The sequence below is a fragment of the Tasmannia lanceolata genome, unplaced genomic scaffold (assembly GCF_043159265.1).
Source record: "Tasmannia lanceolata isolate RefF3 unplaced genomic scaffold, GAP_Taslan_0.1 ptg000002l, whole genome shotgun sequence".
In the NCBI taxonomy this organism is placed as follows: Eukaryota; Viridiplantae; Streptophyta; class Magnoliopsida; order Canellales; family Winteraceae; genus Tasmannia; species Tasmannia lanceolata.
Window position 1 is genome coordinate 49,126,282 of NW_027518679.1, and position 15,986 is coordinate 49,142,267.

Below are 15,986 nucleotides of genomic sequence, written 5' to 3' on the forward strand. Positions count from 1 at the left end.
CCCCAACAATGTGGGCCCACCCAGCTTATCTGCGCTCGAGCTCAGGAACCCTTTACTCATATATATAAGGGAAAAGGTTTTTATACCTCAGAAACCTCGCCCCTATATATATATATATATATATATATATATATATATATATATATATATATATATATATATATATATATATATATAGGAGGAAAGGATTGCTACTGACATCAACAGCTAAGCTACCTGCTAACATTAGCATAAAACAAGGTCGGGCTCACATTGGTCAGGGGATCCAAAGCATTCATTTGGAAGGCCCTTTCATGGATAGGGTGTCCGCAAAAAATCAGCTCCATTGGATCATCTTAGGGTGTCCATTTGTGGGGTGAAAAAATGGGCAAATTAGGGGACAAACAGCATCTATCCATTTTCACCCCACAAATGGACATCCTATGATGATCCAAAGAAGCTGATTTTTAGTACACACCCCATCCATGATGGGGCTTTTCAAATGAATGCGTAGGATCACCCCACCCATGTTTTATGCTAATGTTAGTAGCTAAGCTAGCTGCTAACGTTAGCAACAACCCTTCTCTCTCTCTCTCTCTCTCTCTCTCTCTATATATATATATATATATATATATATATATATATATATATATATATATATATATATATATATATATATATATATATATATATATATATATATATATTAGCAAGACTTCTCATTCTCATATGAGTGGAATCACAAGATAAACTTGGATACTCATTAGAATTTAGTAAACAAATCTCAAGGGTAGGTGCTTCACATGGTGTGTTTTCATATAGAACGCATAAATGAGCTTTCTCATCATTTTTCCAACTCCATGCATCTCTTTCATTAAATATAGCATCACGGCTTATGATCATTTTTTTTTTAAATAGTAACATAGAGCCGGTGCCCTTTTATCTCCACACTATTGCTAATAAAAATACACTTTTTGCTTTTATCATCTAACTTTTTTCTTTTTTTTCAGATGAAACAAAAGCATAGACTATAGAACAATTGTTTTTTAAATGACTCACATTGGGTTTTCTTCCACTTCGAGCCTCATAGAGTTTTTCCTTAGACTGCTTTTGTAGGAGAGCGATTGCTTAGGCATACCGTCATAGCTAATTCTTCGGCCCATTAATCATCAGGCAGCCCATTGTCTTTTAGCATGCCCCTTGCTGCCTAAGCAATGGTTCTTTTTTTCCGCTCTGCAACTCCATTTTGTTGTGTGGTATAACTCGTTGTCAACTGACTTTTGATTCCACTTTCATTATTGAAATCCTAAAATTCTTTAGAAATAAATACACCATCATTGTCAGTACGAAGAATAATAATAGAATGACCACTTTGGTTTTCAACAAGAGCTTTGTATTGTTTGAAGATAGAGAAGGCATCATCGTTTTGTTTCAGAAAATAACATCATGTCATTCTAGTGTAATCATTTTAGAAATTTCTCTAAGTCTTGAAGTTCTAAAAGGGCGTTTTGGGTTTGATTCTGCTTGTGCAAAGCGTCATCAAACATTTGTAGGATCTTCCTACAAGACTTCATTGTATCTTGGAGGCAATTCGCGGTCCCCTTTGCACATAACTGGTGGGGGCGAAATTTGTCTTAAGGAAAGCAATTACACACCTTGAAGCAACTCTACTATACCACACTATTCCGTATTCCCACCAACGCGTGCAACTTTATTTAGATAACCTCTACCCCCTATAAAACAGTTCTCAAATCTCACCCAAATAAGATAAGAATAACTAACCACAATTGGCAACATGTTCAAACTTCAAACACATCTTCTAGAAGACTAAAAAGATAAAGACTAATTTAAGTGGGACCCTCATCATAGTTTGAATTAATGTTCTAACATAGTTTGAATTTGCATCTAGCCCTCCCCAGACCCCGCAATGGCGGGAGGCTCGTGCACTGGGATCTGTTACCATGTGAAACAACCAATTAATCGAAAAGCTTAAGCACTTATGGTTGTGTTTTTAATGAGTTATAGTACTCCAACAGGTATCGTCGTAATTGGTGGCAGCGCCACAACTACGTGCTCTCCGGTGCGTTGGAAGCAGGTCTGGCCTTCATGGGAGCTCTCTTGTATATGTGCTTGGGGTCCAAGAAAGTGAGCCTCAATTGGTGGGGAGAAAATTTGGATGGATGCCCCTTGGCTTCATGCCCTACTGCGAAAGGTATCATGGTCCATGGGTGCCCAGCTTTGTAAGCCTGGATAGCTGGTAAGTTCACTGGATTTCATGCCTGTATGAAAATAAAATCAGGAATGCAAAAGAAAATAAGGAGTGTTTAAATCTCTATTTCAATCCATAGTTGAATTTGGTTTTAACTGTAAATCAGTGAAAGATTTATTGTGTTTTAAAAGGATATGCAGGAATGTGAGTATAGGGAAGAAGGAATGAAATAACCATAAAGACATCTAAAAGTGATTTCTATATTGTCTCATATGCAAATGGTTTCGAAGTTGAATATGAATATTTGCAAATTATGATTATAACAGAATGAGGAGAGGAGTGTCATTACTGAAACAAGGAATTGAAGATATCAATTCACTTTTAAAGCCGATGTAGAAGATAGTAAGTCTATAAAAGGAGAATCCATGCCAATCTGAAGTGGATCCCTTTTTGTAGGAGATAGCACTCGTTAGCAAAACCCTTGTATTTCTTGACCAAGACACAGGTGAATCCGATCTAAAGTGATCCTTGACACCTTAGGTAAACGTACGTGTGAAGGCCACTTGTTTTGTGATAAATTTAATTTTCTGCAAGGCTTTACCATACCCCAAAATTTTCCGACACTAGGGAATGTTTGGAAACAATGAAAATAAAATTCATGAAATATATTTGTGTATGCAAGGTAAGAGAAAGGTAGAGAAGGCCTGTGAGAGAGAGACTTGAAAGGGCCGTGAGTGAGAGAGCATGTGATAGGGTTGATAAACAAAGAAGAAGAAAAACTCCCTGTTTCAAATAGGATTTTTTGTTTTCCCAATTTTCCTACCCTATCTCATGTTCTCCTCACTCACCACCCCTCCAAAATCTCTCTATTTCTCTCCCACCTTTTTGCCTCCCTTACATTATTTAAACAAATATTCCATGATTTTTTTCCATGGTTGCCAACTATGCCCTAAACTTTTGATTAGTTGAGGCTTTCCTATGGATGTATATTGTTTCATATTTTTAGATTTCAGCTGTATAAAAAGATGGGGTAGAATTTTATTGCATGATGTAGGGTTATGTGCCGAAGGTAAACCATTAAAATTTCTGAAGCAAATATATATGTGGATTAAAGAATCAAGCACCAAGAGAACAATCACACGAGATAACACAATAAGATTTATGTGGAAAACTCTCCCAATGAAGAGGGAAAAACCACCGGGCAAATCTGACGATCCACAAATCAAAATGGGTAATACAACGGCTCTCTCATGTTTTCACCCAAAACTTGAGGAAATACAAGAAACTAAAGAGATAGAAGTGTTACCTTGTTGGGAATGACAAATCTATTAGAGAATAAAATCAGATTAAGATCAAGTCTCCTCAGATTTTATTTGATTAGGCTATATTGAGTAGCTGGATTAGATTAGGCAAGTGAACTAGATTAGGATTATCTCTTTCCCTTCTTATAACTATCTCTTTCTATGTTTATCCCTACGAGTGTACTATATAAACACTCTTCGGGCTCTTTGTAATGTATCCAAGATTAGTGAAATTCCTAATTTTATCATGGTATCAGAGTCATCGACCTTGCGCTGACCACAACAAAAGCACTTGCGTTCTATCCGCCGGTCTAGCCGTCCGCCGGCAACATAAAGCCCTTAAATCTCAGAAGTTGTTTTTGTTACTATCACACGTTTCTTCATTTATTTGTGTTCTTCTTTTCCTCGATTCCCTATCGTTCCCATCTATCTTGCTCGGATTAGCTCTAAAGCCAATAAGTAGTATAGCACAACTCTAGTCTTCATGAATGACTTTGCTCATTGAGATCGACTTCCTGCTGTCCTTCGTGAATGACTTCGTTCACAACAAATAATGAGCAATATTCTGATTATTAGTACGTTTTAGGCAATTTCATTTGAAGCAGACAAATTTCTTCAATGATTACATTCTTATCTTATTCTCCCCATTAGCAATCAATCAATGGTCTTGATCACCCTCAAGATTGGATTTCCTCCTAATCTTGTTAGGTAAGAGAAAGGTTGTAGATTCTTCCAGCATGTGTGTACCCTCCAAAGAAATCAACCTTGTGGAGTTGATCCACAATCTAGGTAAGCATAAACATATATTTCAGAAGATTCTTTTCATTTTTTATCTCCAGTCCATACAGCTAGTACTTTAGATATATACATGAGCTTCTCTAACTTATCACATAAATTTAGGTGTTGATTCCTCCTTCCTAACGTTGAATATAATGTTATTTTCAAGACAAAATCGAATCGTGTTGACCGCACTCAACTCAGTATGCTCTTTTGAAATAATGCATAATGCATCTTCTCTGGCTTCTTATCATTCGCCTTAGTTAGGCCCAATTGAACTAAGATGCCCTTCCCTGTTCTCCCAGCCAAAGAGTGAAACTACCTTTTCCATGGAATTATTCAATTTCAAAATTCAAGGTTGAATTTCTTGAGGATTTTTAATGTCACTCCACGAGCTTCATAAAATTAATTGTCATTTCTTGTGCTCTGGAAAGGTGGTTGCCCTCTCAAGTGGTCAATTGCCTCTCCCAAAGGGCGATCTCCCCTTTTTGCAACGGAGAAAACATAAATTTGGTCTACTATTTATCCCGCATCACTTTGATCAATCTCAACTATTTGGATCAATCTAAAGGCAAAGAAATCAACACAAAGATAAGGGAGATTGGCTAATTATTCATTGCAAAGCCACACTCGGAGCTATGGCTATGGCTTTTTAGAGGGATGTTATTTATATATTGAAGGTCTCTCTATGGGTAAAAATTGAACTGCCGTTCAAGTTACTTTTTTCATGTGTAATTACACAGTGGAAAAGCAAGAAATTTTGGAAAAGTACTTCTTTCCAAAATTTCCCAGAAAATTCTGCAATCCAAACATGGCCTAACTGGGTGAATAAGATCCTCTGTTTTGTGAGATTTTTGGGTGCTGGCCCATTCATAGTAAGAATAGTCGTATGAAGCACATCCATTCACAGATTCTCCATAAGATAGGGACAAAATTAAAACAAGACAAGGGAGAAAAACAAGTTACTACTCATCTTAAATTAGCTTCCACAACATATATCTGGGTTTGAGAAGATAAATAGAAAAAGAAGTTGAATGGATTCTTCATAAAAGGAAAAGAAATAATGAAACAACTAAAGCCAAGGTGCATGATGATTTGAACTTCCAAATCCTAATCTCTACTTAGCTCATGATGATATTCCTAATTATAATTTTTGTATTGAGCTCTGCTGGATTCTTGGTGACAATCAAACAGAGAGAGTACTCTTGAATGTAATGCTCACTTATTTTCATTAATAAACTGGTAGGGTATGCAACATTAAAAAGGAATTTATATGAATCCTTATCCCTTAAATTGTATACGTTGATATCAGAATGTTGCTGTTTCATTCAAATTGAAGCCAACGGATTTTTCAAAGTATCTGCTACAATGGAAAGCAATCAAAAAACCTGTCAAAAGAACAACACAACAAAAACAACTTTCATATTTTTCTCTTTTTCAAGAACAAACAATTGTAGCTCCTCTCAACAGGAGAGATAAATTAAAAGAAATCTCACAAGTTCCAGTAATTTTCTTCGCTTGCTTCTTTTCCCTCCGAACTGGCTTACCAACAGCCAGAGAGCCAACCCTTTGATACAGTACGAAAGGTCGGAGTCCAAGAGATGCGGCACGACAACTCTAATGGTTGATCTGTCACTAACTCTTAAGAGTCTTATGCTGTCTTCTTCTTCTTCTTCTGGCTTCTCTGTCTTCGCCTCCTCCCAATAAATTTGAGAACCTCATCGATAAGCACCACCGGAGCAGAAACCAAAATAACCAGAATCCACTCATTCAAACTCAGTGGAACAATACCGAACACATCTGCCAGATATGGAACATAGAGTATAAGAAAATGGAGCCCAAATGACACCGACATTGCGACCAAAAGCCAAGGATTTCTCCACGGCGGCATTCTAACTAAGCTGTTGTCTTCAGACAGAGCATTGAGGGAATTGAACATCTCAATCGTGACCAACACAGACAATGATAATGTCATTGCCTTCACTTTTCCAAGGGAGAAATAGTCACAGGGATTTGAAAAAGTTATGACACGATTGCCGGCTGAGAATGGAGTGGCGGAGAAATTTGTCCATGTGGGGCACTTTCCCCACGTGCGGAGCTGAGATAAAGTCACTAATGTGTGGCCATCACTTGCAAGATCAATACCCATGAAGGAGGCTTGTGTGTACCACAGAATAAAGATGCCAACAGTTGCGATGCCTACATATGAACCGATCACCTGGAAAGGTATAATTGGGAATTATAACACAGCAGTGAGAATTAGCTTAATCAAAATCCGCACTAACATTGAATTTGAATGACAACTTTCTTCTTCTTCTTCTTCTTTTTTTTTTTTTTGAATGGTCTGAATGACAACTTTCTAAACATGCAACACACACACCCCAAAGGCAGAAGCCTGAACACAATGTGACCTCTGATATAACATAGCTGAACAGAAAATTCTTCAAACAAAGAGGAGATACATACACTTCCCTCTTTCAAGTGGGTCTTGCACTTGTTGAGTATTTTAACCGTCTCGAAAGGTCTTAAATTTAACGACAGTTTCATGTAGCGGTGCAACTCGGGTTGAATTTTGAGAATTCGAGTTGAGCTTTTACCATAAAATGGGATTCGGTTCAGGTTGCTTCCAATTCGTTTTCTAGCAAAAGTTCAACCCGACCAGAATCAAGTTGCACCCCTAGTTTCCTGACTTCAAGGAACATCAAAGGGTTGAAAATTTGGGGCTTTTCTCAGTTATTTCTTTGCATAATGAGGATGCCTGCAATTTATGCACGGTCGCAACCAGACTATTACTATAAGAGGGGAAAGAAAGAAAAAAGATCATCGTACTAAGCAAGCACTGCCGATAATCTGTGCAAATCAAGACTAATAGCTGCCCAGTCATTTTTTGTTCTATAACATTTTCGTAAACTAGAAATGACAAGTAGCCGGGATAAAAGCCACAAACATTTGTCTCTGGAATTTTTCAGGAACGGAGTATCTTGGGATATTTTAAAAGTTTGCTATTTTTGGGTTTATATCAAGAAAAAAATGGAAAATAAAATATTTAAGATATATAATTAAATAAAATTTAAGAACAAAATTAGGACAACAAATATTATCGTGAATTAATCATGACATTTTCGCAGTAAAAAATAAACTACGAAGATATCTAAATGATGATTTTTCAGAATCTCTGTAAAATTTCAGAATTTTGTCATTGTCTAGAAACCCAAAAAAAAAAACTACGAGCAAACAATTAAAAACTGTTATGTGAAACTTACCGGGTGAAGAATGAGATGCCTAGAGTTTCCAAGGAGTGGAATAAACACAGAAGTTTTACACTTTAAATTCTAATGAAACCAAAATGCATTTAACGAACCACAAAAGCATACCAAAATTTCCATGGCAGCAGTTCGGGAAACAAAAATTTTGATAAAAGTGTATCAGTGAATCCTCACCATGTAACGGAAGAGAACCCAAGAATTAATTAATGGATCATTGCTCTTGCGGGGTGGTTTCTGCATGATATCAACATCAGCAGGGTTAAAACCAAGAGCGGTCGCAGGTGGACCATCAGTGACTAAATTGACCCAAAGAAGCTGAACTGGTATCAAGCACTCTGGTATGCCAAGGGCCGCAGTCAAAAAGATAGAGATCACCTCCCCCACATTAGATGATATCATGTATCTGCATGGTGAGAAACCCAAGTGTGTAATTTAATCAAAGAAGAAAACACTCGTATAGTCCAGTATTTTTCAAAAAGTACTATACGGCACACAACATAGGATGATCCAAGCCGTCCATTTGATGGGCCACAACGTAAATATGTTGTGATCGGAGGGCTAGGATAATCCTATGGAAATGATATTTTGTGTTTTGATCATCTTGTGGTGTGTTTGCCGTATAGTACCTTTGAAAAATACTGGACTTACGAGCTTACACCCGTTGAGTCCAGTAATTTTCAAAAAGTACTGTATGGCCCACACCACACCATAGGATGATCCAAACCATCCATTTGATGGGCCACAGTGTAAATATGTTGTGCCCAAAAATCATTTCCATTGAATGATCCTAGCCCTCCGATCTATAGAGGTTTCCATAATTTATTCAAAGAAGAAAAGAAACACAAGTTGTTTAGAGCAATACCTGATGAAAGCTTTCATGTTGTCATAAATAGAGCGTCCTTCTGCAACAGCGGATACAATAGTGCTAAAATTATCATCTGCGAGAACCATGTCTGATGCTTCCTTTGCCACCTTAAGCATTAAACAGTGGACAGATGAAAAAAAAACTACAACACTTCAACAAAACAAAAACAAATAAGCATTGAAGGATAGTATCTGTTTCGAAATACATCTGGGGCAAAGTACTTCTAAAGACCCATAAATTGTTAAATGGAAAACAAAAGTAGTCAGATTATTCAAATGAACTAATGATATAGCATCGCAATCAGAAAGACTCATCACCAAAATGACAAGTTCAGAAACTGCTATACTTTAGGTGTCAAATTAAACATTTTTTTTTTCAAATAACAGATCCAAAAGCACAAATAGACATGATAAAAGCTAAACAATGACTACTATTTTTTTTTTTTGGGGAAAATTACATGTACATCCCCTCTAGTTTCTGACACATTCAACTCTAACCCTGACTTTCAAAACATGACAAGTACATCCCCCGAGGTTTCAATTTGTATAAGTTAGACCCCTCCGTCAACGGTCCGTCAGGTTAGGAAAGACTGAAACCTTATTTGTAAATTTCGTTTCGGTCACCATTTCGTTTTGGTGACCGAAACGAAATTTCGTTCGTTCATTTCATTCCGATTTCGGCCGAAATTTCTGGAATGGACTGAAATCCGGAACAAAACGATATTTTTCGTCATTTCGTTTCGGATTTTGGCCCAAAACGAAACATTTCGTCCATTTCGGACGAAACGAAACGAAATTTACAACTAAGACTGAAACTAACCATGGTTAATATTTTGAGGACAGAAATACCCTCATTTGCAGAGGGATTAGGGTTACGCCATTTCCCACCGCCGCCGTCGCACCTCCGGCCACGGCTGCCGTCACCACCTTCGGCCACCGCCGCCGTCCCTGTCTCCGGCCACCGCCGTCACCTCCACCACAAACAATAAACCCCCACCCCATAGCTACATCAAACCCACATTTCAAGAAAAAAAACATTGATAAAAACAAAACAAAAAATCCTAAAATATTAGGATTTTTGTGCAAATCATAATAATGATGTGAATGAAAACAAATAAAACTCCTAAATCGAGGTTTATGTTGATAAATAAACAAGGGTTTGAATCAAACCCTAATTTTCAGTTTTTAAGTAAGAAAAGCCTAATTTTCAGTTGGGGAAGACAAGGGCATTTTGGTCATTTCCGCCTCGCTGTCTACTCCGTCATGTTAAAAAAACCTCAGGGGGTGTACTTGTCATGTTTTGAAAGTCAGGGTTAGAGTTGAATGTGTCAGAAACTAGAGGGGGTGTAAATGTAATTTTCCCTTTTTTTTTTGAATGATTAAACAATGAGTACTATTGGATTATCGGGAAAAAAATAAGAAGAAGAAATATTTGACAAGTTGGTCTTTCAAGAACCTAGTCAAAGTAAGCTACTGCCTATAGCAGGGGTGCCTGAGTCAGCCTCAAAGGAAAAGGACCCTTAATACTCAAGAAAACTTTCAACGTAAGAAACACAATGTAACAATCACAACAAGAATTGTCCAGTTACCTCAGTTCCAGTGATACCCATGGCAATTCCAATGTCAGCAAGTTTCAATGCCGGTGCATCATTTACACCATCTCCGGTCATTGCCACAATCTCACCGTTTTCTTTCAGCATCCTCACTATATCTTGCTTGTGTTTAGGCTCCGCACGGGAAAAAACTAATCCTCCAGGCTTTGAAAGAATTTCAATCTGTTGGCTGGAAGGAAGAGCCATAAAATCTTTACCCGTAAAACTTCTCCCTCTAAGATCTTCATGATCAGAAAATAACTTGATTTCCCGACAGACAGCCTCTGCCGTGGACTTATTATCACCAGTTATCACCATAACTTTTATGCCAGCTTCTCTGCAATCTTCAATTGCAGTATGAACTTCACCGCGAGGTGGGTCCTGTTTTATTTACAACACGAATTACATCCAAGGATCTAAATGCCGGGTAAAATTCCGAAAAACAATTTCGGTATTTTACAGAATTTCACTGGAAATTTCGGTGATTGGGGCAATTTCAGTGGAAATCTTGAAATTTTGGAGGAAATCTTGTAAATTTCAGCGAAATTTCGGATTTCAGCGAAATTCCGTAAAAGACTGATTTAATGTACTTTTGGTGACCGAAACTGAAATATTTCGGCCAAATTTCGGATTTCGGCCAAAATTTAAAACTATGATTATATCAAGCGTTCGACCAAAAAAGTAAATTTGGACTTGAAAAAATAGTTTCAAAAAAACAAGAAGAATAGGATATAAATGTAAAAGAGCTGGAACATAAGCATTTACCCTCAGACCAACAACCCCAACAAAAACTAGATTACTCTCAATAGCAGAATAGTTAGATGGATCAAGCAACTTCTTGTGAGCAGGATGAGTCTCAGCATAATAATCTGAAAGCTCTCCTAAGTCATCTTTATATGCAAATCCAAGGCACCGCAAGCCCTTTGAACTCATCTCGAGAAGTTTCGCCACTAATAATTGCCTGCATGGCTCATCCATTGGAACAGCCGATCCATCTGCGAGCTGCACATGTGAACTCCGTTCCAGTACACTCTCAACAGCACCCTGAAAATTCAATGTCCACATCATTTCTCTCAGTATATTAAAGTTCCAAATCAAATTAGTAATCAGAATTACTGTTACAAATATTGCACACAGTGGTGAAATGTCAACACAGATGCTTCGGTTTTCAAAACCAACCTATGAAAACAAAGAAACCAAAAATCATGGACAACCCACCATGGTAGTCCTAAAACTAGAGCAGGTAAAAGTACATGTGGCAGCCACTTGCTCAATGATCCCAGCCATTTATTTCCTAGGCCTTGATATAGGTGGGCCATTGAGAAAAATCCACCTCTACTGGACAATTCTAACCGACCAATTTGTGGCCACAAGATGGATGGCGTGAAAATAAATAAGCAGCAGTCTGTATTCATCAAGAAGTCCTCTCCCAGAGATTTAGAATCGTCCATTGGGGGTGGATTTCGTCCATGGCCCGTCCATAGCAAGGCCTAGGATATAAATGGTTTGGATCACTGAGCAAGAGTTTCCTACCTGTACTTTTTTCTGCTCATATTATGCCTTGTGCATCGACCATATAAGAACACTTTAATGTGATAGCAGTCAATCAAGAATAACTCTGATAAAAACTCAGGCTCAAACAAGAACTAGGACAAGGTAATATCAATTTAATAATTGACATCATCAATTTTGCATTAACATGGCAAATTGAATGAGCAAGAACTCGACCAAGGTAAAACCTGGTTGACTGTGTGAGTCAAAGATTGAGAGTTTTATTAATAATGTTCCTTTTTTTTCAACCAACAGGAGTTGACGCTTCAATAAATAAATGACGAGAGAATATGTAAGAGAAGCATTTGACACACTCTTTAAAAACTCAATGACTCAATCACTGACTCGCCCGAGTCAACTCAGTTTTGGCCCGACTAGGTCAATCAAAAACTCCTTTGACACGCCAAGTTAATGAAAAACTAACAGTCTCAATCATTGATTCGACTAAGTTGATTTGGTTTTACCTCTCCCGGGTTTTTGGTCCATATCCACTTTTTTAAACACAGATTTGACAGAAGTAAAAGACAAACTTTTCGCATATAATTCAGAAGGGTTAACCATTTACAAACTAAATCTTAGTAAAGAAAAAAAAAATTATAGCACCCCTTATTGATCTCTGAAAATGAAATGGTTGTGTTTACCTACCAAAAGAAAAACTGTTGCTTCCTAGAACCACAAGAAGTAAAAAGATCAGCAATAACCATCACCTTGAGAAGAAGACGATTATGCCCAGTTGGCTCTCGGACAATTACACTCATGGACTTGCGAATCCGGTCAAACTCCAATGTTGCAACCCTTTTTGATCTTTTTGTCCACCACTGGCAACAGCCTAAATGAGGAAGTGATAAATAAGATGGGAGTTTATGAGTATGACAAATACCAACATAATATGACATGTTTCCACTAACCTAATTTCACTGTGCTGCGGTCAATTGAATAATCGGCAGCAAGTTGTGCATCATGGATTCTATTCCTTGCCTTTATATCGGGAACCCCCATCTTTTCGACCAGAACCTATACAACGATAAAGTTCAAAATCAATAATCCTTCCAATAGAAACTGAGAGATCACTATGTATAATTTGCTAAATTAACAGTGGGAAACCTAAATACTCAATTTCAATGAATAAAGGCAAAAGTGAATAAAAGTTACAACACATACCTTGAGAGCTGCCTCAGTGGGCAAGCCCGTAGCTCGAAAGAGATGACCATTGTAAACAATCCCCGCATCATTGCAAAGTGCACATATCTCTGCCAAGGCTTGTAAATTTGCATCCAGATTGTAGTAAGTCCAGTCTACGATGCCTCCATCCTTGGGATCGTATGTCGTTCCTTCCACATTAAATACTCGGGAAGTTGTCGTCTTCCCACCCAAACTGAGAAATTCAGTAACAGACATCTGATTGGTTGTAAGCGTGCCGGTCTTATCCGAGCAAATCACAGTCGTACATCCTAAGGTCTCAACACTCGGAAGTTTCCGTACAATTGCATTCTTTTGTGCCATTTTTCGGGTACCCAAAGCTAAGCAAGTCGTAATGACAGCGGGAAGACCTTCAGGAATAGCGGCTACTGCAAGGGCAACAGCTATCTTGAAATAATACGTGCATTTCTCAAAAGAAAACCGAAAATTTGTGGGCCATCCATCCACAAGGTCCCATGTGAGAAAATATTTGTAGTTGATGATCCATACAACAAGGCAAACAAACCCAATAGCAGTTGTTAGTCTCCCACCAAATTCATCCAATTTCTTTTGAAGAGGCGTATCATTTTCTTCCAACGAAGCTTCGTGTATTTGAGTTTGAATTTTCCCAATTTCGGTAAGCATTCCAGTGTTGACAACAATACAAACACAACTCCCATTCACGACAGTTGTACCAGAAAAAACCATACACTCTTTTGCCTGCAATTCACAGTCATCCATGAATACGGGGGCCGTGCTTTTAATCACAGGCATGCTCTCTCCAGTCAACGAGCTTTGTTCCAACCTCAAAGTCGACGTCTTAAGTGACGCTATTCTCATATCAGCAGGTACCTTATCTCCAACTCTCAATTCAACAATATCACCGGGAACAAGTTCGCGTGCTGGTAAGTCCGGCACATAGCATCCATCTCTAAGAACCTTTGTGTGTTCACATTGCATCTCTTTCAAGGCTTCAAGAGCCCTCTCGGCATTACTCTCCTGCCAAACGCCAACAATGGCATTCAGAACGAGTATCAAGACAATGACAAGAGGTTCCACATATGCCGCGAAGCCTGTATCTCCATTTCCTTTTCGGTCCAAGTAAGCGAGAACAAAGGAGATAAAGGCCGCACCGAGAAGGATTTTAACAAGCATGTCATCAAACTGTTCCAAGACAAGGAGCCACAATGGCTTGCCCTTCTCTTTTTCAAGCTCATTCCAACCGTACTTTTCATGTCGTTTCTCGGCATCATATGAGCTCAGGCCTCTTTCTAATTTGACATTGTATTCCTTCAAGCACTGCTCCACAGGCCATGACCAAGCAGGAAATGGATTTTCTTCCATTAAATGATTCGATTTCCTTCAGAGAAGCTCAAAATCATGCAAATCAATATCTAAACGAATAGTCCCGGATGTATTTTAGATTCCTATACAAAAGTTCAAAAGAGAAACAAATTTTCAGCAAGCATGAGTATTCTACACAATTTGTCAAATGCAAAATGACAAGAAATTGAGGCACTTCGCAAATAAACAAATCACAAATATCAAGTAATATACTTATTAAACGAATAGTCCGGATGTATTCTAGAATTTAGATTCCTTCTTCAAAAGTTCAAAAGGAAAACAAATTTACGGCAAGCATGATTATTCTACACAAATTGAAAAATAAAAAGTAACAAGAAATTGAGGCACATCCCAATAAACCAATCACAAATACCAAGCAATATACTTATTCAGGAATTCCAAAAGAATAGTAGAGAAATCCATAGGAAATTTCTTCAGCGACTGAATCATTTAACACCCAATAACTTTTTTTTTAATCTCTTTTCCCCTTTTTGCTGGGTACCCTCTTGAACTAGTACCCCACAAAAAACTCCATCTTTATGTTCCCTTCTTCCTAATAACCCAATTGAACCACTATCCATTTAAGCCTAAACCAAAATCTCAGAAAATTATAACCGGTCAAAATAATGTTAGTAAACTGATTCAGACAACTTAAATATTTTCCTTTGATAGATAGAAATTTAGGCCCTGTTTGAATTGAAAGAAAAACATTTCTTGCAGAAAAAATTTTCTCTTAGAGAAAAAATTTGTCCAGAATTAAGTGGGTTATGATATGATTATGGCTTATTTAGAATGATATCATTATAAATCGAAGAACATAGTAACTAAAACTTGAATTGGGGTGGTTGAAGTTACTTTTTTGTATGTGTAATCAAACTTTTCACAAGAATTCCTGCAATCCAAACAGGGCCTAAAGACTTAAAAATATACAGAGTACAAGAACATAAAAATCATTTCTATTCCATTGTCTTTGTCCTTAATATCTAAGCCAAAAAAAAAAAAAACCAAGAGAAAATTAAAAGAAAAAAGTAAGAAAGATGACTTAAAATCAAACAACTAGTACTTCAAAACAAAAACCCAAAACCCCAATCCTAAAAATCAAAAAAGAAAAGAAGATAACTTTACCGCGCTCTGTTGATTGTCGTGTCGCACTAAAGAAAACCCTAATTTCAATAGATAGAAAGAAAGAAAAGTGAGATTGAGAAGCAAAATAGAGCAAATGGATGAGCAGTGAAATTAAAGGAAGAGAAAAAACAAAGTGCTTAGACACATAGATAGAGAATACGTTTCGTACATTTATAATAAGATGGCTTGGAGACAAAGCAAATGAAATTCGATTTGTTTGTAAGACTGAGAATTTTGAAGGGTTTTTGTTCGCGAAATTCGCTTCTCTGCTTCCGAACGGTCGCCTTTTATAGCTTTCCTCGATCCTTCCTTGCGCAGTCCCTCCTTTTTAATACATACAATACCCAAAATTGAATTCATACACGAATTACGGAATTAGTTTCAGATTCTTATCTTAATTACGGATTTACCTCTCCGGCTGAGTCAGTCACCCAACTCGATGGTAATAGAACCGGAAATGAACCCGGGTTTGTCCAATGAAATTAGAGAAATATAAATAAGGACATAACAAAGAAAAAAAAAAGGGTAATTAAGGTTGCAACTAAGGTTGGGTTTTACACAACCCGGTTAGAAACGACCTGAAAATAACATGGGTCGGGTTTAGAAATCATGGGCCTCCGGTTGGGTCGAGTTTCATGTTGAAAAACTCGACCTCAAACCGAAACCGACTGTTATAGTTGTACTATGAGTTTTATATATTGAATAACATGAAAAGTTATTTTCCAATATTTTGATACAACTGTTTTCATTGAGGTGGTGACATTTTTGACGTAAAAAAGTAGTTTCTTTCGTAAATTTA

The 15,986-nt window shown here is 37.5% G+C and overlaps 2 protein-coding genes across 3 annotated transcripts in view; one reads left to right on the top strand and one right to left on the bottom strand.

The window, feature by feature from the left end:
- Window positions 1-2,485, top strand: part of LOC143876597 (oligopeptide transporter 7-like) — a 33,082-nt gene extending 30,597 nt beyond the window's left edge. Inside the window, exon 8 of the mRNA XM_077378302.1 lies at window positions 2,016-2,485. Coding sequence (XP_077234417.1) covers window positions 2,016-2,223 — 208 coding nt within the window. The 3' untranslated portion in view covers window positions 2,224-2,485. The remainder of the gene's footprint in view (window positions 1-2,015) is intronic.
- Window positions 2,486-5,572: 3,087 nt separating this feature from the next.
- On the bottom strand, window positions 5,573-15,512 carry LOC143876623 (calcium-transporting ATPase, endoplasmic reticulum-type-like). Of its 2 annotated transcripts, XM_077378325.1 has the most exons (10): window positions 15,357-15,507; window positions 15,188-15,225; window positions 12,701-14,145; window positions 12,448-12,553; window positions 12,247-12,368; window positions 10,754-11,032; window positions 9,986-10,369; window positions 8,395-8,504; window positions 7,707-7,935; window positions 5,573-6,484 (listed from the first exon to the last, which is right to left on the bottom strand). In XM_077378325.1, exons 3-10 carry the CDS (start codon window positions 14,060-14,062, stop codon window positions 5,918-5,920), a joined length of 3,159 nt encoding a protein of 1,052 aa, XP_077234440.1. In that variant the 5' UTR covers window positions 14,063-14,145; window positions 15,188-15,225; window positions 15,357-15,507; the 3' UTR covers window positions 5,573-5,917. The 2 variants fall into 2 exon arrangements, with proteins under 2 accessions (XP_077234440.1, XP_077234433.1); XM_077378318.1 differs by lacking the exon at window positions 15,188-15,225 and having other exon boundaries at window positions 15,357-15,512.
- Between the last annotated feature and the right edge of the window lie 474 nt (window positions 15,513-15,986).

Bases quoted from the DNA above. Each gene is read 5' to 3' on its own strand.
- LOC143876623 (XM_077378318.1), bottom strand. From the start codon at position 14,062: ATGGAAGAAAATCCATTTCCTGCTTGGTCATGGCCTGTGGAGCAGTGC. The intron at 12,554-12,700 runs GTATGTGTTGTA...ATCGTTGTATAG, and splicing joins CCACTGAGGCAGCTCTCAAG to GTTCTGGTCGAAAAGATGGG. The intron at 10,370-10,753 runs GTAAATGCTTAT...TAAATAAAACAG, and splicing joins TTGGGGTTGTTGGTCTGAGG to GACCCACCTCGCGGTGAAGT.